General features: G+C 44.3%; 1 protein-coding gene across 1 annotated transcript in view; it reads left to right on the plus strand.

The window, feature by feature from the left end:
* Positions 1-26,328, plus strand: part of rgs6 (regulator of G protein signaling 6) — a 191,707-nt gene that overhangs the window by 153,154 nt on the left and 12,225 nt on the right. Inside the window, exons 13-16 of the mRNA XM_045721114.2 lie at positions 21,157-21,267; positions 22,115-22,240; positions 24,097-24,283; positions 25,325-25,414. Coding sequence (XP_045577070.1) covers positions 21,157-21,267; positions 22,115-22,240; positions 24,097-24,283; positions 25,325-25,414 — 514 coding nt within the window. The remainder of the gene's footprint in view (positions 1-21,156; positions 21,268-22,114; positions 22,241-24,096; positions 24,284-25,324; positions 25,415-26,328) is intronic.

Genomic DNA, 26,328 nt, shown 5'->3' on the forward strand with positions numbered 1-26,328 from the left:
ACTCTCTAGTTTCCAGCTAAACTACTGTTGGCTCACCAGTTTCAACCTAAACAACTGTTGACTCTCTAGTTTCCACCTAAACTACTGTTGACTCTCTAGTTTCCAGCTAAACTACTGTTGACTCTCTAGTTTCCACCTAAACTACTGTTGGCTCACCAGTTTCCACCTAAACTACTGTTGGTTCACCAGTTTCCACCTAAACTACTGTTGGCTCAACAGTTTCCACCTAAACTACTGTTGGCCCACCAGTTTCCAGCTAAACTACTGTTTGCTCACCAGTTTCCACCTAAACTACTGTTGGCTCACCAGTTTCCACCTAAACTACTGTTGACTCTCTAGTTTCCACCTAAACTACTGTTGGCTCACCAGTTTCCCCCTAAACTACTGTTGACTCTCTAGTTTTCACCTAAACTACTGTTGGCTCACCAGTTTCTAACCAAACTACTGTTGACTCTCTAGTTTCCAGCTAAACTACTGTTGGCTCACCAGTTTCCACCTAAACTACTGTTGGTTCACTAGTTCCCACCTAAACTACTGTTGGCTCACTAGTTTCCACCTAAACTACTGTTGGCTAACCAGTTTCCACCTAAACTACTGTTGGCTCACCAGTTTCCACCAAAACTACTGTTGGCTCACCAGTTTCCACCTAAACTACTGTTGACTCTCTAGTTTCCACCTAAACTACTGTTGGCTCACCAGTTTCCACCTAAACTACTGTTGGTTCACCAGTTTCCACCTAAACTACTGTTTGCTCAACAGTTTCCACCTAAACTACTGTTGGCTCACCAGTTTCCACCTAAACTACTGTTGACTCTCTAGTTTCCACCTAAACCTCTGTTGGCTGACCAGTTTCCACCTAAACTACTGTTGGCTCACCAGTTTCCACCTAAACTACTGTTGGCTCACCAGTTTCCACCTAAACTACTTTTGACTCTCTAGTTTCCAGCTAAACTACTGTTGGCTCACCAGTTTCCACCTAAACTACTGTTGGTTCACCAGTTTCCACCTAAACTACTGTTGGTTCACCAGTTTCCACCTAAACTATTGTTGGCTCACCAGTTTCCACCTAAACTACTGTTGGCTCACCAATTACCACCTAAACTACTGTTGGCTCACCAGTTTCCAGCTAAACTACTGTTGGTTCACCAGTTTCCACCTAAACTACTGTTGGTTCACCAGTTTCCACCTAAACTTCTGTTGGCTCACCAGTTTCCACCTAAACTACTGTTGGCTCACCAGTTTCCACCTAAACTACTGTTGGCTCACCAGTTTCCAGCTAAACTACTGTTGCTTCACCAGTTTCCACCTAAACTACTGTTGACTCACCAGTTTCCACCTAAACTACTGTTGACTCACCAATTTCCACCTAAACTTCTGTTGGCTCACCAGTTTCCACCTAAACTACTGTTGGCTCTCTAGTTTACAGCTAAACTACTGTTGGCTCACCAGTTTAACCTAAACTACTGTTGGCTCACCAGTTTCCACCTAAACTACTGTTGACTCTCAAGTTTCCAGCTAAACTACTGTTGGTTCACCAGTTTCAACCTAAACTACTGTTGACTCTCTAGTTTCCACCTAAACTACTGTTGGCTCACAAGTTTCCACCTAAACTACTGTTGGCTCACCAGTTTCCACCTAAACTACTGTTGGCTCACCAGTTTCCAGCTAAACTACTGTTGGTTCACCAGTTTCCAGCTAAACTACTGTTGGCTCACCAGTTTCCAGCTAAAATACTGTTGGCTCACAAGTTTCCAACTAAACTACTGTTGGCTCACCAGTTTCCACCTAAACTACTGTTTGTTCACCAGTTTCCACCTAAACTTCTGTTGGCTCACCAGTTTCCACCTAAACTACTGTTGGCTCACCAGTTTCCACCTAAACTACTGTTGGTTCACCAGTTTCAACCTAAACTACTGTTGGCTCTCTATTTTACACCTAAACTACTGTTGACTCTCTAGTTTCCACCTAAACTACTGTTGGCTCACCAGTTTCCACCTAAACTACTGTTGGTTCACCAGTTTCCACCTAAACTACTGTTGGCTCAACAGTTTCCACCTAAACTACTGTTGGCCCACCAGTTTCCAGCTAAACTACTGTTTGCTCACCAGTTTCCACCTAAACTACTGTTGGCTCACCAGTTTCCACCTAAACTACTGTTGACTCTCTAGTTTCCAGCTAAACTACTGTTGGCTCACCAGTTTCAACCTAAACAACTGTTGACTCTCTAGTTTCCACCTAAACTACTGTTGACTCTCTAGTTTCCAGCTAAACCACTGTTGGCTCTCCAGTTTCCACCTAAACTACTGTTGGTTCACCAGTTTCCACCTAAACTACTGTTGGCTCACCAGTTTCCAGCTAAACTACTGTTGCTTCACCAGTTTCCACCTAAACTACTGTTGGCTCACCAGTTTCCACCTAAACTACTGTTGACTCACCAGTTTCCACCTAAACTACTGTTGACTCTCTAGTTTACAGCTAAACTACTGTTGGTTCACCAGTTTCCACCTAAACTACTGTTGACTCACCAGTTTCCACCTAAACCTCTGTTGGCTCACCAGTTTCCACCTAAACTACTGTTGGCTCACCAGTTTCCACATAAACTACTGTTGCCTCAGCAGTTTCCACCTAAACTTCTGTTGGCTAACCAGTTTCCACCTAAACTACTGTTCACTCTCTAGTTTACAGCTAAACTACTGTTGGTTCACCAGTTTCAACCTAAACTACTGTTGGCTCACCAGTTTCCACCTAAACTACTGTTGACTCTCTAGTTTCCAGCTAAACTACTGTTGGTTCACCAGTTTCCACCTAAACTACTGTTGGTTCACCAGTTTCCAGCTAAACCACTGTTTGCTCAACAGTTTCCACCTAAACTACTGTTGGCTCACCAGTTTCCACCTAAACTACTGTTGACTCTCTAGTTTCCACCTAAACCACTGTTGGCTGACCAGTTTCCACCTAAACTACTGTTGGCTCACCAGTATCCACCTAAACTACTGTTTGCTCACCAGTTTCCACCTAAACTACTGTTGACTCTCTAGTTTCCAGCTAAACTACTGTTGGCTCACCAGTTTCCACCTAAACTACTGTTGGTTCACCAGTTTCCACCTAAACTACTGTTGGTTCACCAGTTTCCACCTAAACTATTGTTGGCTCACCAGTTTCCACCTAAACTACTGTTGGCTCACCAGTTTCCACCTAAACTACTGTTGACTCTCTAGTTTCCACCTAAACTACTGTTGGCTCACCAGTTTCCACCTAAACTACTGTTGACTCTCTAGTTTCCACCTAAACTACTGTTGGCTCACCAGTTTCCACCTAAACTACTGTTGGTTCACCAGTTTCCACCGAAACTACTGTTGGTTCACCAGTTTCCACCTAAACTACTGTTGGCTCACCAGTTTCCACCTAAACTACTGTTGGCTCACCAGTTTCCAGCTAAACTACTGTGGGTTCACCAGTTTCCACCTAAACTACTGTTGGCTCACCAGTTTCCAGCTAAACTACTGTTGGCCTACCAGTTTCCACCTAAACTACTGTTGGCTCACCAGTTTCCACCTAAACTACTGTTGGTTCACCAGTTTCCACCTAAACTACTGTTGGCTCACCAGTTTCCCCCTAAACTACTGTTGACTCTCTAGTTTTCACCTAAACTACTGTTGGCTCACCAGTTTCTAACCAAACTACTGTTGACTCTCTAGTTTCCAGCTAAACTACTGTTGGCTCACCAGTTTCCACCTAAACTACTGTTGGTTCACCAGTTCCCACCTAAACTACTGTTGGCTCACCAGTTTCCACCTAAACTACTGTTGGCTAACCAGTTTCCACCTAAACTACTGTTGGCTCACCAGTTTCCACCTAAACTACTGTTGGCTCACCAGTTTCCACCTAAACTACTGTTGACTCTCTAGTTTCCACCTAAACTACTGTTGGCTCACCAGTTTCCACCTAAACTACTGTTGGTTCACCAGTTTCCACCTAAACTACTGTTTGCTCAACAGTTTCCACCTAAACTACTGTTGGCTCACCAGTTTCCACCTAAACTACTGTTGACTCTCTAGTTTCCACCTAAACCTCTGTTGGCTGACCAGTTTCCACCTAAACTACTGTTGGCTCACCAGTTTCCACCTAAACTACTGTTGGCTCACCAGTTTCCACCTAAACTACTGTTGACTCTCTAGTTTCCAGCTAAACTACTGTTGGCTTACCAGTTTCCACCTAAACTACTGTTGGTTCACCAGTTTCCACCTAAACTACTGTTGGTTCACCAGTTTCCACCTAAACTATTGTTGGCTCACCAGTTTCCACCTAAACTACTGTTGGCTCACCAATTACCACCTAAACTACTGTTGGCTCACCAGTTTCCAGCTAAACTACTGTTGGTTCACCAGTTTCCACCTAAACTACTGTTGGTTCACCAGTTTCAACCTAAACTACTGTTGACTCTCTAGTTTCCACCTAAACTACTGTTGGCTCACAAGTTTCCACCTAAACTACTGTTGGCTCACCAGTTTCCACCTAAACTACTGTTGGCTCACCAGTTTCCAGCTAAACTACTGTTGGTTCACCAGTTTCCACCTAAACTACTGTTGGCTCACCAGTTTCCAGCTAAAATACTGTTGGCTCACAAGTTTCCACCTAAACTACTGTTGGCTCACCAGTTTCCACCTAAACTACTGTTGGTTCACCAGTTTCCACCTAAACTTCTGTTGGCTCACCAGTTTCCACCTAAACTACTGTTGGCTCACCAGTTTCCACCTAAACTACTGTTGGTTCACCAGTTTCAACCTAAACTACTGTTGGCTCTCTATTTTACACCTAAACTACTGTTGACTCTCTAGTTTCCACCTAAACTACTGTTGGCTCACCAGTTTCCACCTAAACTACTGTTGGTTCACCAGTTTCCACCTAAACTACTGTTGGCTCAACAGTTTCCACCTAAACTACTGTTGGCCCACCAGTTTCCAGCTAAACTACTGTTTGCTCACCAGTTTCCACCTAAACTACTGTTGACTCTCTAGTTTCCACCTAAACTACTGTTGGCTCACCAGTTTCCACCTAAACTACTGTTGGTTCACCAGTTTCCACCTAAACTACTGTTTGCTCAACAGTTTCCACCTAAACTACTGTTGGCTCACCAGTTTCCACCTAAACTACTGTTGACTCTCTAGTTTCCACCTAAACCTCTGTTGGCTGACCAGTTTCCACCTAAACTACTGTTGGCTCACCAGTTTCCACCTAAACTACTGTTGGCTCACCAGTTTCCACCTAAACTACTGTTGACTCTCTAGTTTCCAGCTAAACTACTGTTGGCTCACCAGTTTCCACCTAAACTACTGTTGGTTCACCAGTTTCCACCTAAACTACTGTTGGTTCACCAGTTTCCACCTAAACTATTGTTGGCTCACCAGTTTCCACCTAAACTACTGTTGGCTCACCAATTACCACCTAAACTACTGTTGGCTCACCAGTTTCCAGCTAAACTACTGTTGGTTCACCAGTTTCCACCTAAACTACTGTTGGTTCACCAGTTTCCACCTAAACTTCTGTTGGCTCACCAGTTTCCACCTAAACTACTGTTGGCTCACCAGTTTCCACCTAAACTACTGTTGGCTCACCAGTTTCCAGCTAAACTACTGTTGCTTCACCAGTTTCCACCTAAACTACTGTTGGCTCACCAGTTTCCACCTAAACTACTGTTGACTCACCAGTTTCCACCTAAACTTCTGTTGGCTCACCAGTTTCCACCTAAACTACTGTTGGCTCTCTAGTTTACAGCTAAACTACTGTTGGCTCACCAGTTTAACCTAAACTACTGTTGGCTCACCAGTTTCCACCTAAACTACTGTTGACTCTCAAGTTTCCAGCTAAACTACTGTTGGTTCACCAATTTCAACCTAAACTACTGTTGACTCTCTAGTTTCCACCTAAACTACTGTTGGCTCACAAGTTTCCACCTAAACTACTGTTGGCTCACCAGTTTCCACCTAAACTACTGTTGGCTCACCAGTTTCCAGCTAAACTACTGTTGGTTCACCAGTTTCCACCTAAACTACTGTTGGCTCACCAGTTTCCAGCTAAAATACTGTTGGCTCACAAGTTTCCACCTAAACTACTGTTGGCTCACCAGTTTCCACCTAAACTACTGTTGGTTCACCAGTTTCCACCTAAACTTCTGTTGGCTCACCAGTTTCCACCTAAACTACTGTTGGCTCACCAGTTTCCACCTAAACTACTGTTGGTTCACCAGTTTCAACCTAAACTACTGTTGGCTCTCTATTTTACACCTAAACTACTGTTGACTCTCTAGTTTCCACCTAAACTACTGTTGGCTCACCAGTTTCCACCTAAACTACTGTTGGTTCACCAGTTTCCACCTAAACTACTGTTGGCTCAACAGTTTCCACCTAAACTACTGTTGGCCCACCAGTTTCCAGCTAAACTACTGTTTGCTCACCAGTTTCCACCTAAACTACTGTTGGCTCACCAGTTTCCACCTAAACTACTGTTGACTCTCTAGTTTCCAGCTAAACTACTGTTGGCTCACCAGTTTCAACCTAAACAACTGTTGACTCTCTAGTTTCCACCTAAACTACTGTTGACTCTCTAGTTTCCAGCTAAACTACTGTTGACTCTCTAGTTTCCACCTAAACTACTGTTGGCTCACCAGTTTCCACCTAAACTACTGTTGGTTCACCAGTTTCCACCTAAACTACTGTTGGCTCAACAGTTTCCACCTAAACTACTGTTGGCCCACCAGTTTCCAGCTAAACTACTGTTTGCTCACCAGTTTCCACCTAAACTACTGTTGGCTCACCAGTTTCCACCTAAACTACTGTTGACTCTCTAGTTTCCACCTAAACTACTGTTGGCTCACCAGTTTCCCCCTAAACTACTGTTGACTCTCTAGTTTTCACCTAAACTACTGTTGGCTCACCAGTTTCTAACCAAACTACTGTTGACTCTCTAGTTTCCAGCTAAACTACTGTTGGCTCACCAGTTTCCACCTAAACTACTGTTGGTTCACTAGTTCCCACCTAAACTACTGTTGGCTCACTAGTTTCCACCTAAACTACTGTTGGCTAACCAGTTTCCACCTAAACTACTGTTGGCTCACCAGTTTCCACCAAAACTACTGTTGGCTCACCAGTTTCCACCTAAACTACTGTTGACTCTCTAGTTTCCACCTAAACTACTGTTGGCTCACCAGTTTCCACCTAAACTACTGTTGGTTCACCAGTTTCCACCTAAACTACTGTTTGCTCAACAGTTTCCACCTAAACTACTGTTGGCTCACCAGTTTCCACCTAAACTACTGTTGACTCTCTAGTTTCCACCTAAACCTCTGTTGGCTGACCAGTTTCCACCTAAACTACTGTTGGCTCACCAGTTTCCACCTAAACTACTGTTGGCTCACCAGTTTCCACCTAAACTACTTTTGACTCTCTAGTTTCCAGCTAAACTACTGTTGGCTCACCAGTTTCCACCTAAACTACTGTTGGTTCACCAGTTTCCACCTAAACTACTGTTGGTTCACCAGTTTCCACCTAAACTATTGTTGGCTCACCAGTTTCCACCTAAACTACTGTTGGCTCACCAATTACCACCTAAACTACTGTTGGCTCACCAGTTTCCAGCTAAACTACTGTTGGTTCACCAGTTTCCACCTAAACTACTGTTGGTTCACCAGTTTCCACCTAAACTTCTGTTGGCTCACCAGTTTCCACCTAAACTACTGTTGGCTCACCAGTTTCCACCTAAACTACTGTTGGCTCACCAGTTTCCAGCTAAACTACTGTTGCTTCACCAGTTTCCACCTAAACTACTGTTGACTCACCAGTTTCCACCTAAACTACTGTTGACTCACCAATTTCCACCTAAACTTCTGTTGGCTCACCAGTTTCCACCTAAACTACTGTTGGCTCTCTAGTTTACAGCTAAACTACTGTTGGCTCACCAGTTTAACCTAAACTACTGTTGGCTCACCAGTTTCCACCTAAACTACTGTTGACTCTCAAGTTTCCAGCTAAACTACTGTTGGTTCACCAGTTTCAACCTAAACTACTGTTGACTCTCTAGTTTCCACCTAAACTACTGTTGGCTCACAAGTTTCCACCTAAACTACTGTTGGCTCACCAGTTTCCACCTAAACTACTGTTGGCTCACCAGTTTCCAGCTAAACTACTGTTGGTTCACCAGTTTCCAGCTAAACTACTGTTGGCTCACCAGTTTCCAGCTAAAATACTGTTGGCTCACAAGTTTCCAACTAAACTACTGTTGGCTCACCAGTTTCCACCTAAACTACTGTTTGTTCACCAGTTTCCACCTAAACTTCTGTTGGCTCACCAGTTTCCACCTAAACTACTGTTGGCTCACCAGTTTCCACCTAAACTACTGTTGGTTCACCAGTTTCAACCTAAACTACTGTTGGCTCTCTATTTTACACCTAAACTACTGTTGACTCTCTAGTTTCCACCTAAACTACTGTTGGCTCACCAGTTTCCACCTAAACTACTGTTGGTTCACCAGTTTCCACCTAAACTACTGTTGGCTCAACAGTTTCCACCTAAACTACTGTTGGCCCACCAGTTTCCAGCTAAACTACTGTTTGCTCACCAGTTTCCACCTAAACTACTGTTGGCTCACCAGTTTCCACCTAAACTACTGTTGACTCTCTAGTTTCCAGCTAAACTACTGTTGGCTCACCAGTTTCAACCTAAACAACTGTTGACTCTCTAGTTTCCACCTAAACTACTGTTGACTCTCTAGTTTCCAGCTAAACCACTGTTGGCTCTCCAGTTTCCACCTAAACTACTGTTGGTTCACCAGTTTCCACCTAAACTACTGTTGGCTCACCAGTTTCCAGCTAAACTACTGTTGCTTCACCAGTTTCCACCTAAACTACTGTTGGCTCACCAGTTTCCACCTAAACTACTGTTGACTCACCAGTTTCCACCTAAACTACTGTTGACTCTCTAGTTTACAGCTAAACTACTGTTGGTTCACCAGTTTCCACCTAAACTACTGTTGACTCACCAGTTTCCACCTAAACCTCTGTTGGCTCACCAGTTTCCACCTAAACTACTGTTGGCTCACCAGTTTCCACATAAACTACTGTTGCCTCAGCAGTTTCCACCTAAACTTCTGTTGGCTAACCAGTTTCCACCTAAACTACTGTTCACTCTCTAGTTTACAGCTAAACTACTGTTGGTTCACCAGTTTCAACCTAAACTACTGTTGGCTCACCAGTTTCCACCTAAACTACTGTTGACTCTCTAGTTTCCAGCTAAACTACTGTTGGTTCACCAGTTTCCACCTAAACTACTGTTGGTTCACCAGTTTCCAGCTAAACTACTGTGGGTTCACCAGTTTCCACCTAAACTACTGTTGGCTCACCAGTTTCCAGCTAAACTATTGTTGGCTCACCAGTTTCCACCTAAACTACTGTTGGCTCACCAGTTTCCACCTAAACTACTGTTGGTTCACCAGTTTCCACCTAAACTACTGTTGGCTCACCAGTTTCCCCCTAAACTACTGTTGACTCTCTAGTTTTCACCTAAACTACTGTTGGCTCACCAGTTTCCACCTAAACTACTGTTGACTCTCTAGTTTCCAGCTAAACTACTGTTGGCTCACCAGTTTCCACCTAAACTACTGTTGGTTCACCAGTTCCCACCTAAACTACTGTTGGCTCACCAGTTTCCACCTAAACTACTGTTGGCTAACCAGTTTCCACCTAAACTACTGTTGGCTCACCAGTTTCCACCTAAACTACTGTTGGCTCACCAGTTTCCACCTAAACTACTGTTGACTCTCTAGTTTCCACCTAAACTACTGTTGGCTCACCAGTTTCCACCTAAACTACTGTTGGTTCACCAGTTTCCACCTAAACTACTGTTTGCTCAACAGTTTCCACCTAAACTACTGTTGGCTCACCAGTTTCCACCTAAACTACTGTTGACTCTCTAGTTTCCACCTAAACCACTGTTGGCTGACCAGTTTCCACCTAAACTACTGTTGGCTCACCAGTATCCACCTAAACTACTGTTGGCTCACCAGTTTCCACCTAAACTACTGTTGACTCTCTAGTTTCCAGCTAAACTACTGTTGGCTCACCAGTTTCCACCTAAACTACTGTTGGTTCACCAGTTTCCACCTAAACTACTGTTGGTTCACCAGTTTCCACCTAAACTATTGTTGGCTCACCAGTTTCCACCTAAACTACTGTTGGCTCACCAGTTTCCACCTAAACTACTGTTGACTCTCTAGTTTCCACCTAAACTACTGTTGGCTCACCAGTTTCCACCTAAACTACTGTTGACTCTCTAGTTTCCAGCTAAACTACTGTTGGCTCACCAGTTTCCACCTAAACTACTGTTGGTTCACCAGTTCCCACCTAAACTACTGTTGGCTCACCAGTTTCCACCTAAACTACTGTTGGCTAACCAGTTTCCACCTAAACTACTGTTGGCTCACCAGTTTCCACCTAAACTACTGTTGGCTCACCAGTTTCCACCTAAACTACTGTTGACTCTCTAGTTTCCACCTAAACTACTGTTGGCTCACCAGTTTCCACCTAAACTACTGTTGGTTCACCAGTTTCCACCTAAACCACTGTTTGCTCAACAGTTTCCACCTAAACTACTGTTGGCTCACCAGTTTCCACCTAAACTACTGTTGACTCTCTAGTTTCCACCTAAACCACTGTTGGCTGACCAGTTTCCACCTAAACTACTGTTGGCTCACCAGTATCCACCTAAACTACTGTTTGCTCACCAGTTTCCACCTAAACTACTGTTGACTCTCTAGTTTCCAGCTAAACTACTGTTGGCTCACCAGTTTCCACCTAAACTACTGTTGGTTCACCAGTTTCCACCTAAACTACTGTTGGTTCACCAGTTTCCACCTAAACTATTGTTGGCTCACCAGTTTCCACCTAAACTACTGTTGGCTCACCAGTTTCCACCTAAACTACTGTTGACTCTCTAGTTTCCACCTAAACTACTGTTGGCTCACCAGTTTCCACCTAAACTACTGTTGACTCTCTAGTTTCCACCTAAACTACTGTTGGCTCACCAGTTTCCACCTAAACTACTGTTGGTTCACCAGTTTCCACCGAAACTACTGTTGGTTCACCAGTTTCCACCTAAACTACTGTTGGCTCACCAGTTTCCACCTAAACTACTGTTGGCTCACCAGTTTCCAGCTAAACTACTGTGGGTTCACCAGTTTCCACCTAAACTACTGTTGGCTCACCAGTTTCCAGCTAAACTACTGTTGGCCTACCAGTTTCCACCTAAACTACTGTTGGCTCACCAGTTTCCACCTAAACTACTGTTGGTTCACCAGTTTCCACCTAAACTACTGTTGGCTCACCAGTTTCCCCCTAAACTACTGTTGACTCTCTAGTTTTCACCTAAACTACTGTTGGCTCACCAGTTTCTAACCAAACTACTGTTGACTCTCTAGTTTCCAGCTAAACTACTGTTGGCTCACCAGTTTCCACCTAAACTACTGTTGGTTCACCAGTTCCCACCTAAACTACTGTTGGCTCACCAGTTTCCACCTAAACTACTGTTGGCTAACCAGTTTCCACCTAAACTACTGTTGGCTCACCAGTTTCCACCTAAACTACTGTTGGCTCACCAGTTTCCACCTAAACTACTGTTGACTCTCTAGTTTCCACCTAAACTACTGTTGGCTCACCAGTTTCCACCTAAACTACTGTTGGTTCACCAGTTTCCACCTAAACTACTGTTTGCTCAACAGTTTCCACCTAAACTACTGTTGGCTCACCAGTTTCCACCTAAACTACTGTTGACTCTCTAGTTTCCACCTAAACCTCTGTTGGCTGACCAGTTTCCACCTAAACTACTGTTGGCTCACCAGTTTCCACCTAAACTACTGTTGGCTCACCAGTTTCCACCTAAACTACTGTTGACTCTCTAGTTTCCAGCTAAACTACTGTTGGCTTACCAGTTTCCACCTAAACTACTGTTGGTTCACCAGTTTCCACCTAAACTACTGTTGGTTCACCAGTTTCCACCTAAACTATTGTTGGCTCACCAGTTTCCACCTAAACTACTGTTGGCTCACCAATTACCACCTAAACTACTGTTGGCTCACCAGTTTCCAGCTAAACTACTGTTGGTTCACCAGTTTCCACCTAAACTACTGTTGGTTCACCAGTTTCAACCTAAACTACTGTTGACTCTCTAGTTTCCACCTAAACTACTGTTGGCTCACAAGTTTCCACCTAAACTACTGTTGGCTCACCAGTTTCCACCTAAACTACTGTTGGCTCACCAGTTTCCAGCTAAACTACTGTTGGTTCACCAGTTTCCACCTAAACTACTGTTGGCTCACCAGTTTCCAGCTAAAATACTGTTGGCTCACAAGTTTCCACCTAAACTACTGTTGGCTCACCAGTTTCCACCTAAACTACTGTTGGTTCACCAGTTTCCACCTAAACTTCTGTTGGCTCACCAGTTTCCACCTAAACTACTGTTGGCTCACCAGTTTCCACCTAAACTACTGTTGGTTCACCAGTTTCAACCTAAACTACTGTTGGCTCTCTATTTTACACCTAAACTACTGTTGACTCTCTAGTTTCCACCTAAACTACTGTTGGCTCACCAGTTTCCACCTAAACTACTGTTGGTTCACCAGTTTCCACCTAAACTACTGTTGGCTCAACAGTTTCCACCTAAACTACTGTTGGCCCACCAGTTTCCAGCTAAACTACTGTTTGCTCACCAGTTTCCACCTAAACTACTGTTGACTCTCTAGTTTCCACCTAAACTACTGTTGGCTCACCAGTTTCCACCTAAACTACTGTTGGTTCACCAGTTTCCACCTAAACTACTGTTTGCTCAACAGTTTCCACCTAAACTACTGTTGGCTCACCAGTTTCCACCTAAACTACTGTTGACTCTCTAGTTTCCACCTAAACCTCTGTTGGCTGACCAGTTTCCACCTAAACTACTGTTGGCTCACCAGTTTCCACCTAAACTACTGTTGGCTCACCAGTTTCCACCTAAACTACTGTTGACTCTCTAGTTTCCAGCTAAACTACTGTTGGCTCACCAGTTTCCACCTAAACTACTGTTGGTTCACCAGTTTCCACCTAAACTACTGTTGGTTCACCAGTTTCCACCTAAACTATTGTTGGCTCACCAGTTTCCACCTAAACTACTGTTGGCTCACCAATTACCACCTAAACTACTGTTGGCTCACCAGTTTCCAGCTAAACTACTGTTGGTTCACCAGTTTCCACCTAAACTACTGTTGGTTCACCAGTTTCCACCTAAACTTCTGTTGGCTCACCAGTTTCCACCTAAACTACTGTTGGCTCACCAGTTTCCACCTAAACTACTGTTGGCTCACCAGTTTCCAGCTAAACTACTGTTGCTTCACCAGTTTCCACCTAAACTACTGTTGGCTCACCAGTTTCCACCTAAACTACTGTTGACTCACCAGTTTCCACCTAAACTTCTGTTGGCTCACCAGTTTCCACCTAAACTACTGTTGGCTCTCTAGTTTACAGCTAAACTACTGTTGGCTCACCAGTTTAACCTAAACTACTGTTGGCTCACCAGTTTCCACCTAAACTACTGTTGACTCTCAAGTTTCCAGCTAAACTACTGTTGGTTCACCAGTTTCAACCTAAACTACTGTTGACTCTCTAGTTTCCACCTAAACTACTGTTGGCTCACAAGTTTCCACCTAAACTACTGTTGGCTCACCAGTTTCCACCTAAACTACTGTTGGCTCACCAGTTTCCAGCTAAACTACTGTTGGTTCACCAGTTTCCACCTAAACTACTGTTGGCTCACCAGTTTCCAGCTAAAATACTGTTGGCTCACAAGTTTCCACCTAAACTACTGTTGGCTCACCAGTTTCCACCTAAACTACTGTTGGTTCACCAGTTTCCACCTAAACTTCTGTTGGCTCACCAGTTTCCACCTAAACTACTGTTGGCTCACCAGTTTCCACCTAAACTACTGTTGGTTCACCAGTTTCAACCTAAACTACTGTTGGCTCTCTATCTTACACCTAAACTACTGTTGACTCTCTAGTTTCCACCTAAACTACTGTTGGCTCACCAGTTTCCACCTAAACTACTGTTGGTTCACCAGTTTCCACCTAAACTACTGTTGGCTCAACAGTTTCCACCTAAACTACTGTTGGCCCACCAGTTTCCAGCTAAACTACTGTTTGCTCACCAGTTTCCACCTAAACTACTGTTGGCTCACCAGTTTCCACCTAAACTACTGTTGACTCTCTAGTTTCCAGCTAAACTACTGTTGGCTCACCAGTTTCAACCTAAACAACTGTTGACTCTCTAGTTTCCACCTAAACTACTGTTGACTCTCTAGTTTCCAGCTAAACTACTGTTGACTCTCTAGTTTCCACCTAAACTACTGTTGGCTCACCAGTTTCCACCTAAACTACTGTTGGTTCACCAGTTTCCACCTAAACTACTGTTGGCTCAACAGTTTCCACCTAAACTACTGTTGGCCCACCAGTTTCCAGCTAAACTACTGTTTGCTCACCAGTTTCCACCTAAACTACTGTTGGCTCACCAGTTTCCACCTAAACTACTGTTGACTCTCTAGTTTCCACCTAAACTACTGTTGGCTCACCAGTTTCCCCCTAAACTACTGTTGACTCTCTAGTTTTCACCTAAACTACTGTTGGCTCACCAGTTTCTAACCAAACTACTGTTGACTCTCTAGTTTCCAGCTAAACTACTGTTGGCTCACCAGTTTCCACCTAAACTACTGTTGGTTCACTAGTTCCCACCTAAACTACTGTTGGCTCACTAGTTTCCACCTAAACTACTGTTGGCTAACCAGTTTCCACCTAAACTACTGTTGGCTCACCAGTTTCCACCAAAACTACTGTTGGCTCACCAGTTTCCACCTAAACTACTGTTGACTCTCTAGTTTCCACCTAAACTACTGTTGGCTCACCAGTTTCCACCTAAACTACTGTTGGTTCACCAGTTTCCACCTAAACTACTGTTTGCTCAACAGTTTCCACCTAAACTACTGTTGGCTCACCAGTTTCCACCTAAACTACTGTTGACTCTCTAGTTTCCACCTAAACCTCTGTTGGCTGACCAGTTTCCACCTAAACTACTGTTGGCTCACCAGTTTCCACCTAAACTACTGTTGGCTCACCAGTTTCCACCTAAACTACTTTTGACTCTCTAGTTTCCAGCTAAACTACTGTTGGCTCACCAGTTTCCACCTAAACTACTGTTGGTTCACCAGTTTCCACCTAAACTACTGTTGGTTCACCAGTTTCCACCTAAACTATTGTTGGCTCACCAGTTTCCACCTAAACTACTGTTGGCTCACCAATTACCACCTAAACTACTGTTGGCTCACCAGTTTCCAGCTAAACTACTGTTGGTTCACCAGTTTCCACCTAAACTACTGTTGGTTCACCAGTTTCCACCTAAACTTCTGTTGGCTCACCAGTTTCCACCTAAACTACTGTTGGCTCACCAGTTTCCACCTAAACTACTGTTGGCTCACCAGTTTCCAGCTAAACTACTGTTGCTTCACCAGTTTCCACCTAAACTACTGTTGACTCACCAGTTTCCACCTAAACTACTGTTGACTCACCAGTTTCCACCTAAACTTCTGTTGGCTCACCAGTTTCCACCTAAACTACTGTTGGCTCTCTAGTTTACAGCTAAACTACTGTTGGCTCACCAGTTTAACCTAAACTACTGTTGGCTCACCAGTTTCCACCTAAACTACTGTTGACTCTCAAGTTTCCAGCTAAACTACTGTTGGTTCACCAGTTTCAACCTAAACTACTGTTGACTCTCTAGTTTCCACCTAAACTACTGTTGGCTCACAAGTTTCCACCTAAACTACTGTTGGCTCACCAGTTTCCACCTAAACTACTGTTGGCTCACCAGTTTCCAGCTAAACTACTGTTGGTTCACCAGTTTCCACCTAAACTACTGTTGGCTCACCAGTTTCCAGCTAAAATACTGTTGGCTCACAAGTTTCCACCTAAACTACTGTTGGCTCACCAGTTTCCACCTAAACTACTGTTGGTTCACCAGTTTCCACCTAAACTTCTGTTGGCTCACCAGTTTCCACCTAAACTACTGTTGGCTCACCAGTTTCCACCTAAACTACTGTTGGTTCACCAGTTTCAACCTAAACTACTGTTGGCTCTCTATCTTACACCTAAACTACTGTTGACTCTCTAGTTTCCACCTAAACTACTGTTGGCTCACCAGTTTCCACCTAAACTACTGTTGGTTCACCAGTTTCCACCTAAACTACTGTTGGCTCAACAGTTTCCACCTAAACTACTGTTGGCCCACCAGTTTCCAGCTAAACTACTGTTTGCTCACCAGTTTCCACCTAAACTACTGTTGGCTCACCAGTTTCCACCTAAACTACTGTTGACTCTCTAGTTTCCAGCTAAACTACTGTTGGCTCACCAGTTTCAACCTAAACAACTGTTGACTCTCTAGTTTCCACCTAAACTACTGTTGACTCTCTAGTTTCCAGCTAAACTACTGTTGACTCTCTAGTTTCCACCTAAACTACTGTTGGCTCACCAGTTTCCACCTAAACTACTGTTGGCTCACCAGTTTCCACCTAAACTACTGTTGGCTCAACAGTTTCCACCTAAACTACTGTTGGCCCACCAGTTTCCAGCTAAACTACTGTTTGCTCACCAGTTTCCACCTAAACTACTGTTGGCTCACCAGTTTCCACCTAAACAACTGTTGACTCTCTAGTTTCCACCTAAACTACTGTTGGCTCACCAGTTTCCCCCTAAACTACTGTTGACTCTCTAGTTTTCACCTAAACTACTGTTGGCTCACCAGTTTCTAACCAAACTACTGTTGACTCTCTAGTTTCCAGCTAAACTACTGTTGGCTCACCAGTTTCCACCTAAACTACTGTTGGTTCACTAGTTCCCACCTAAACTACTGTTGGCTCACTAGTTTCCACCTAAACTACTGTTGGCTAACCAGTTTCCACCTAAACTACTGTTGGCTCACCAGTTTCCACCTAAACTACTGTTGGCTCACCAGTTTCCACCTAAACTACTGTTGACTCTCTAGTTTCCACCTAAACTACTGTTGGCTCACCAGTTTCCACCTAAACTACTGTTGGTTCACCAGTTTCCACCTAAACTACTGTTTGCTCAACAGTTTCCACCTAAACTACTGTTGGCTCACCAGTTTCCACCTAAACTACTGTTGACTCTCTAGTTTCCACCTAAACCTCTGTTGGCTGACCAGTTTCCACCTAAACTACTGTTGGCTCACCAGTTTCCACCTAAACTACTGTTGGCTCACCAGTTTCCACCTAAACTACTTTTGACTCTCTAGTTTCCAGCTAAACTACTGTTGGCTCACCAGTTTCCACCTAAACTACTGTTGGTTCACCAGTTTCCACCTAAACTACTGTTGGTTCACCAGTTTACACCTAAACTATTGTTGGCTCACCAGTTTCCACCTAAACTACTGTTGGCTCACCAATTACCACCTAAACTACTGTTGGCTCACCAGTTTCCAGCTAAACTACTGTTGGTTCACCAGTTTCCACCTAAACTACTGTTGGTTCACCAGTTTCCACCTAAACTTCTGTTGGCTCACCAGTTTCCACCTAAACTACTGTTGGCTCACCAGTTTCCACCTAAACTACTGTTGGCTCACCAGTTTCCAGCTAAACTACTGTTGCTTCACCAGTTTCCACCTAAACTACTGTTGACTCACCAGTTTCCACCTAAACTACTGTTGACTCACCAATTTCCACCTAAACTTCTGTTGGCTCACCAGTTTCCACCTAAACTACTGTTGGCTCTCTAGTTTACAGCTAAACTACTGTTGGCTCACCAGTTTAACCTAAACTACTGTTGGCTCACCAGTTTCCACCTAAACTACTGTTGACTCTCAAGTTTCCAGCTAAACTACTGTTGGTTCACCAGTTTCAACCTAAACTACTGTTGACTCTCTAGTTTCCACCTAAACTACTGTTGGCTCACAAGTTTCCACCTAAACTACTGTTGGCTCACCAGTTTCCACCTAAACTACTGTTGGCTCACCAGTTTCCAGCTAAACTACTGTTGGTTCACCAGTTTCCAGCTAAACTACTGTTGGCTCACCAGTTTCCAGCTAAAATACTGTTGGCTCACAAGTTTCCAACTAAACTACTGTTGGCTCACCAGTTTCCACCTAAACTACTGTTTGTTCACCAGTTTCCACCTAAACTTCTGTTGGCTCACCAGTTTCCACCTAAACTACTGTTGGCTCACCAGTTTCCACCTAAACTACTGTTGGTTCACCAGTTTCAACCTAAACTACTGTTGGCTCTCTATTTTACACCTAAACTACTGTTGACTCTCTAGTTTCCACCTAAACTACTGTTGGCTCACCAGTTTCCACCTAAACTACTGTTGGTTCACCAGTTTCCACCTAAACTACTGTTGGCTCAACAGTTTCCACCTAAACTACTGTTGGCCCACCAGTTTCCAGCTAAACTACTGTTTGCTCACCAGTTTCCACCTAAACTACTGTTGGCTCACCAGTTTCCACCTAAACTACTGTTGACTCTCTAGTTTCCAGCTAAACTACTGTTGGCTCACCAGTTTCAACCTAAACAACTGTTGACTCTCTAGTTTCCACCTAAACTACTGTTGACTCTCTAGTTTCCAGCTAAACCACTGTTGGCTCTCCAGTTTCCACCTAAACTACTGTTGGTTCACCAGTTTCCACCTAAACTACTGTTGGCTCACCAGTTTCCAGCTAAACTACTGTTGCTTCACCAGTTTCCACCTAAACTACTGTTGGCTCACCAGTTTCCACCTAAACTACTGTTGACTCACCAGTTTCCACCTAAACTACTGTTGACTCTCTAGTTTACAGCTAAACTACTGTTGGTTCACCAGTTTCCACCTAAACTACTGTTGACTCACCAGTTTCCACCTAAACCTCTGTTGGCTCACCAGTTTCCACCTAAACTACTGTTGGCTCACCAGTTTCCACATAAACTACTGTTGCCTCAGCAGTTTCCACCTAAACTTCTGTTGGCTAACCAGTTTCCACCTAAACTACTGTTCACTCTCTAGTTTACAGCTAAACTACTGTTGGTTCACCAGTTTCAACCTAAACTACTGTTGGCTCACCAGTTTCCACCTAAACTACTGTTGACTCTCTAGTTTCCAGCTAAACTACTGTTGGGTCACCAGTTTCAACCTAAACTACTGTTGACTCTCTAGTTTCCAGCTAAACTACTGTTGGCTCACCAGTTTCCACCTAAACTACTGTTGGTTCACCAGTTTCCACCTAAACTACTGTTGGTTCACCAGTTTCCACCTAAACTATTGTTGGCTCACCAGTTTCCACCTAAACTACTGTTGGCTCACCAGTTTCCACCTAAACTACTGTTGGCTCACCAGTTTCCAGCTAAACTACTGTTGGTTCACCAGTTTCCACCTAAACTACTGTTGGCTCACCAGTTTCCAGCTAAACTACTGTTGGCTCACCAGTTTCCACCTAAACTACTGTTGGCTCACCAGTTTCCACCTAAACAACTGTTGGCTCTCTAGTTTCCACCTAAACTACTGTTGGCTCACCAGTTTCCAGCTAAACTACTGTTGGTTCACCAGTTTCCACCTAAACTACTGTTGGCTCACCAGTTTCCACCTAAACTACTGTTGGCTCACCAGTTTCCACCTAAACTACTGTTGGCCCACCAGTTTCCACCTAAACTAGTGTTGGCTCAACAGTTTCCACCTAAACTACTGTTGGCTCACCAGTTTCCAGCTAAACTACTGTTGGCTCACCAGTTTCAACCTAAACTTTTGTTGGCTAACCAGTTTCCACCTAAACTACTGTTGACTCTCTAGTTTCCAGCTATACTACTGTTGGCTCACCAGTTTCCACCTAAACCACTGTTGGCTCTCCAGTTCCCACCTAAACTACTGTTTGCTCACCAGTTTCCACCTAAACTACTGTTGACTCTCTAGTTTCCACCTAAACTACTGTTGGCTCACCAGTTTCCACCTAAACTACTGTTGGTTCACCAGTTTCCACCTAAACTACTGTTGGCTCACCAGTTTCCAGCTAAACTACTGTTGCTTCACCAGTTTCCACCTAAACTACTGTTGGTTCACCAGTTTCCACCTAAACTACTGTTGGTTCACCAGTTTCCACGTAAACTACTGTTGGCTCACCAGTTTCCACCTAAACTACTGTTGGCCTACCAGTTTCCACCTAAACTACTGTTGGCTCTCTAGTTTACAGCTAAACTACTGTTGGCTCACCAGTTTCCACCTAAACTACTGTTGGCTCACCAGTTTCCATCTAAACTACTGTTGGCTCACCAGTTTCCAGCTAAACTACTGTTGGCTCACCAGTTTCCAGCTAAACTACTGCTGGCTCACCAGTTTCCACCTAACTACTGTTGGTTCACCAGTTTCCACCTAAACTACTGTTGGCTCACCAGTTTCCACCTAAACTACTGTTGGTTCACCAGTTTCCACCTAAACTACTGTTGGTTCACCAGTTTCCACCTAAACTACTGTTGGCTCACTAGTTTCCATCTAAACTACTGTTGGCTCACCAGTTTCCACCTAAACTACTGTTGGCTCAACAGTTTCCACCTAAACTACTGTTGGCCCACCAGTTTCCACCTAAACTACTGTTGGCTCAACAGTTTCCACCTAAACTACTGTTGGCTCACCAGTTTCCAGCTAAACTACTGTTGGCTCACCAGTTTCAACCTAAACTTTTGTTGGCTAACCAGTTTCCACCTAAACTACTGTTGACTCTCTAGTTTCCAGCTAAACTACTGTTGGCTCACCAGTTTCCACCTAAACTACTGTTGACTCACCAGTTTCCACCTAAACTACTGTTGGCTCACCAGTTTCAACCTAAACTACTGTTGGTTCACCAGTTTCCACCTATTTTTTTAATATATTTTTTTATTTGACCTTTATTTAACTAGGCAAGTCAGTTAAGAAAAAAATATTATTTACAATGACTGCTTCCCCCGGCCAAACCCGGACGACGCTGGGCCAATTGTGCGGGCCTAGAACTGATATCTGACTGATCGTGTGTCAGTCTTCACAATGTCCATCTCTGAGTATTGTCTGTTGTGTTGCTTTCAGTCTGATGAGTTACACAGAGCAGTACCAGGAGTATGACCCATTTGTGATGTCACCAGAACCTTCCAACCCCTGGACCAGTGACGACCTCTCATTCTGGGACCTGGAAGCCAGGTGAGAACCACAGCGCCTAGAATCAAGTAATAGTAAAATCTTGTAAAAAAGGTCTTTGGTTGCAGGGTTGCAAAGGCATCAACTACAGAAGGAAACACCCAAACTCACTGGAAATAGACTTCCCAGGGAGCAAAGCTTTTCCCTATTCTATCCCACAGCCTTTTCTATGGCTTTTCAATCAACCCACAGTCAACCACTCACTGCAAAATCAACCTCGGTGACCGAATGGAACACAGGGCAAGGACAAGCTATCGTCCAATATCCTTCCTATATAGTGCCTTCAAAGTACCAGAGTTACAGATAGCTATCTATCTCGCCTATGCTGTGTCTCACATAATCCCCTTTAGACTTACAAATGACCGAAGGGCAATGACGACCTATCGTTCATATATTATTATTAAATACAGTTATAAAAGATATCTCCAGGGCTAGACTACGCTGTTACCCAGCACTGTGTCGTTCTTCTGGAACCCTTGAGGTTAATCAACCCAGACATATAATCATTGTGTCTAATGTATAATCCGGATAAATGTATTAATTATATTGAGTACAGGTTAGGGAAATGTCCTGCAGAGATTTAAATGATATGCTGCCATTACAGTACTGTGCTGTCAATGTTTCTACTTCCCTGTCACCACTTGTCCAACGTCGGCATGGTGTTTGAGACTGTTTGAGACTGTTTGAGACTGTTTGAGACTGTTTGATATCAAAGTATTCATTTTTCTATTTCTTTATTTTTATATATTTTGATCTTTCATGAATTCTATCTTTCTCTCCCTCTCCCCTCCCTCCCTAACCCCTCTCTCCCTCTCCCCTCCCTCCCTAACCCCTCTCTCCCCCCCCTCAGTAAGGACCCCAGTCAACAGAGGGTGAGGAAGTGGGGTTTCTCTCTAGATGAAGCTCTGAAGGATCCGGCAGGACGAGACCAGTTCCTCAAGTTCCTGGAATCAGAGTTCAGCTCAGAGAACCTACAGTGAGTCACACAGAATTCCCCATCTTCCTTTCATCCCTTGTTTCCTAATTTTCTCTAATCCTTCCTCATTTCCTCAGAGTTCAGAGAACCTACAGGAAGACACATAGAACACTCCTCTCCTCTCCTTTCCCTCCATTGTCCCTCCCTTCCCCTCCCCATCTCCTCCTTCCATCCGTTCTTCCTCATCCCTCTTCTTCTCCCATCACCTGATCCCTTAGCTTCATCCCATCCCTTCATTCTTCTCCTTCTTCATCCTCTTCCATCCATCCCCCGACTACCTCCATCTTTACCCTTCATCTCCTACCTCTTTCCTCATCCTCTTCCATCCATCCCCCGACTACCTCCATCTTTAACCTTCATCTCCTACCTCTTTCCTCATCCTCTTCCATCCATCCTCCACTACCTCCATCTTTACCCTTCATATCCTACCTCTTTCCTCATCCTCTTCCATCCATCCTCCACTACCTCCATCTTTACCCTTCATATCCTACCTCTTTCCTCATCCTCTTCCATCCATCCCCCGACTACCTCCATCTTTACCCTTCATATCCTGCCTCTCCTCATCCTCTTCCATCCATCCTCCACTACCTCCATCTTTAACCTTCATCTCCTACCTCTTTCCTTATCCTCTTCCATCCATCCCCCAATTCCTTCATCTCCTACCTCTTTCCTTTCCTCTGCCCATCCCTCTGTTTGAAAGTTAACCTCATTACCTCTACCCTGTATGTGAGTATGTGTGTCCCCTGAAGGCATGTTCTGATGAAGGGCTCTACTAAAGACGACAACAGGGTGGTGGACTGGACAGATAACCAAGGTCACTGGAGCCTTGGGGCTACTTAGAACGGACAGACGGACACACACCCTTATCTCTCTCCACTATCTCACCCTCTATCCAATCCACCTCTTTAATCACGTTGCTTTTATGGTTTTCCAAAAGGTTGGTGCTATAGTGTATTATAGTGTAACCCCTCTACAGGTTCTGGTTGGTGCTGTAATAATGTGTAACACCTATACAGGTTCTGGTTGGTGCTGTAATAATGTGTAACACCTATACAGGTTCTGGTTGGTGCTGTAATAATGTGTAACACCTATACAGGTTCTGGTTGGTGCTGTAATAATGTGTAACACCTATACAGGTTCTGGTTGGTGCTGTAATAATGTGTAACACCTATACAGGTTCTGGTTGGTGCTGTAATAATGTGTAACACCTATACAGGTTCTGGTTGGTGCTGTAATAATGTGTAACCCCTATACAGGTTCTGGTTGGTGCTGTAATAATGTGTAACACCTATACAGGTTCTGGTTGGTGCTGTAATAATGTGTAACACCTATACAGGTTCTGGTTGGTGCTGTAATAATGTGTAACACCTATACAGGTTCTGGTTGGTGCTGTAATAATGTGTAACACCTCTACAGGTTCTGGTTGGTGCTGTAATAATGTGTAACACCTATACAGGTTCTGGTTGGTGCTGTAATAATGTGTAACACCTCTACAGGTTCTGGTTGGTGCTGTAATAATGTGTAACACCTCTACAGGTTCTGGTTGGTGCTGTAATAATGTGTAACCCCTATACAGGTTCTGGTTGGTGCTGTAATAATGTGTAACACCTATACAGGTTCTGGTTGGTGCTGTAATAATGTGTAACACCTCTACAGGTTCTGGTTGGTGCTGTAATAATGTGTAACCCCTATACAGGTTCTGGTTGGTGCTGTAATAATGTGTAACACCTATACAGGTTCTGGTTGGTGCTGTAATAATGTGTAACACCTCTACAGGTTCTGGTTGGTGCTGTAATAATGTGTAACACCTCTACAGGTTCTGGTTGGTGCTGTAATAATGTGTAACCCCTATACAGGTTCTGGTTGGCGGTGCAGGATCTGAAGAGGCAGCCACTGGAGAACGTGGCAGAGCGGGCTCAGGAGATCTGGACAGAGTTTCTGGCAGAAGGCGCTTCCAGCGCCATCAACCTGGACTCACACAGCTACGAACGCACCAGCGCCAACCTTAAAGACCCGGGACGATACAGCTACGAAGACGCACAGGTGAATAACATTACAGACAGACAGACAGACAGACAGACAGACAGACAGACAGACAGACAGACAGACAGACAGACAGACAGACAGACAGACAGACAGACAGACAGACAGACAGACAGACAGACAGACAGACAGATTATATTACAGACAGACGGAGAGACAGACACATTATATTACAGACATACGGAGAGACAGACACATTATATTACAGACAGACAGAGAGACAGGTTCATTATATTACAGACATACAGAAAGGTACTTTATATAAGCTAGGAGGAAGAGAACGAGGTAGAAAGAGGGAGGGACACAGGTAGGGGAGGAGATCGAATGAGGGAGGGACACAGGTAGGGGAGGAGATCGAATGAGGGAGGGACACAGGTAGGGGAGGAGATCGAATGAGGGAGGGACACAGGTAGGGGAGGAGATCGAATGAGGGAGGGACACAGGTAGGGGAGGAGATCGAATGAGGGAGGGACACAGGTAGGGGAGGAGATCGAATGAGGGAGGGACACAGGTAGGGGAGGAGATCGAATGAGGGAGGGACACAGGTAGGGGAGGAGATCGAATGAGGGAGGGACACAGGTAGGGGAGGAGATCGAATGAGGGAGGGACACAGGAAGGGGAGGAGGTAGAAGAGGGAGGGACACAGGAAGGGGAGGAGGTAGAAGAGGGAGGGACACAGGAAGGGGAGGAGGTAGAAAGAGGGAGGGACACAGGAAGGGGAGGAGGTAGAAGAGGGAGGGACACAGGAAGGGGAGGAGGTAGAAAGAGGGAGGGACACAGGAAGGGGAGGAGGTAGAAAGAGGGAGGGACACAGGAAGGGGAGGCGGTAGAAGAGGGAGGGACACAGGAAGGGGAGGAGGTAAAAAGGGGGAGGGACACAGGAAGGGGAGGAGGTAGAAGAGGGAGGGACACAGGAAGGGGAGGAGGTAGAAGAGGGAGGGACACAGGAAGGGAGATTGAAAGACTACCTAAAGCCTGCAGAAACAAGCATACTGCTAAAACACACAATGATCTCTATCTCCTCCCTTTCTCCTGTTTCAGGACCACATCTATAAACTGATGAAGAGTGACAGTTACACACGGTACCTGCGCTCCAACGCTTACCAGGAGCTGCTGATGGCCTGGAAGAAGGTGTGTGTGACTCTGTGCTAGTCTCCTTCTGCCTGGGGAAGACTGGAGTTAGACATCTGTCCTCAGTATGCAAGATAGTGAGGTGCTGCCCTCTGTTGGAGATTTACAGGTTCTGCAGTCAGTGACTTGGTAAACTGCTGTTTAGTCTGAATCAGTGATATCAGTGACTTGGTAAACTACTGATAAGTCTGAACCAGTGATATCATACTGCTTAGTCTGAACCAATGATATCATACTGTTTAGTCTGAACCAGTGATATCACACTGTTTAGTCTGAACCAGTGATATTACACTGTTGAGTCTGAACCAGTGATTTCATACTGTTAAGTCTGAACCACTGTTTAGTCTGAACCAGTGATATCACACTGTTTAGTCTGAACCTGTGATATCATACTGTTTAGTCTGAACCAGTGATATCACACTGTTTAGTCTGAACCAGTGATATCATACTGTTTAGTCTGAACCACTGTTTAGTCTGAACCACTGTTTAGTCTGAACCAGTGATATCATACTGTTTAGTCTGAACCAGTGATATCATACTGTTTAGTCTGAACCAGGGATATCATACTGTTGAGTCTGAACCAGTGACATCATACTGTTTAGTCTGAACCAGTGATATCATACTGTTTAGTCTGAACAAGTGATATCATACTGTTTAGTCTGAACCAGTGATATCATACTGTTTAGTCTGAACCAGGGATATCACACTGTTTAGTCTGAACCAGGGATATCACACTGTTTAGTCTGAACCAGGGATATCACACTGTTTAGTCTGAACCAGTGATATCATACTGTTTAGTCTGAACAAGTGATATCATACTGTTTAGTCTGAACCAGTGATATCATACTGTTTAGTCTGAACCAGGGATATCACACTGTTTAGTCTGAACCAGTGATATCATACTGTTTAGTCTG

This window comes from Salmo salar, chromosome 06 (genome assembly GCF_965601325.2).
Source record: "Salmo salar chromosome 06, fSalSal1, whole genome shotgun sequence".
Taxonomy (NCBI): domain Eukaryota; kingdom Metazoa; phylum Chordata; class Actinopteri; order Salmoniformes; family Salmonidae; genus Salmo; species Salmo salar.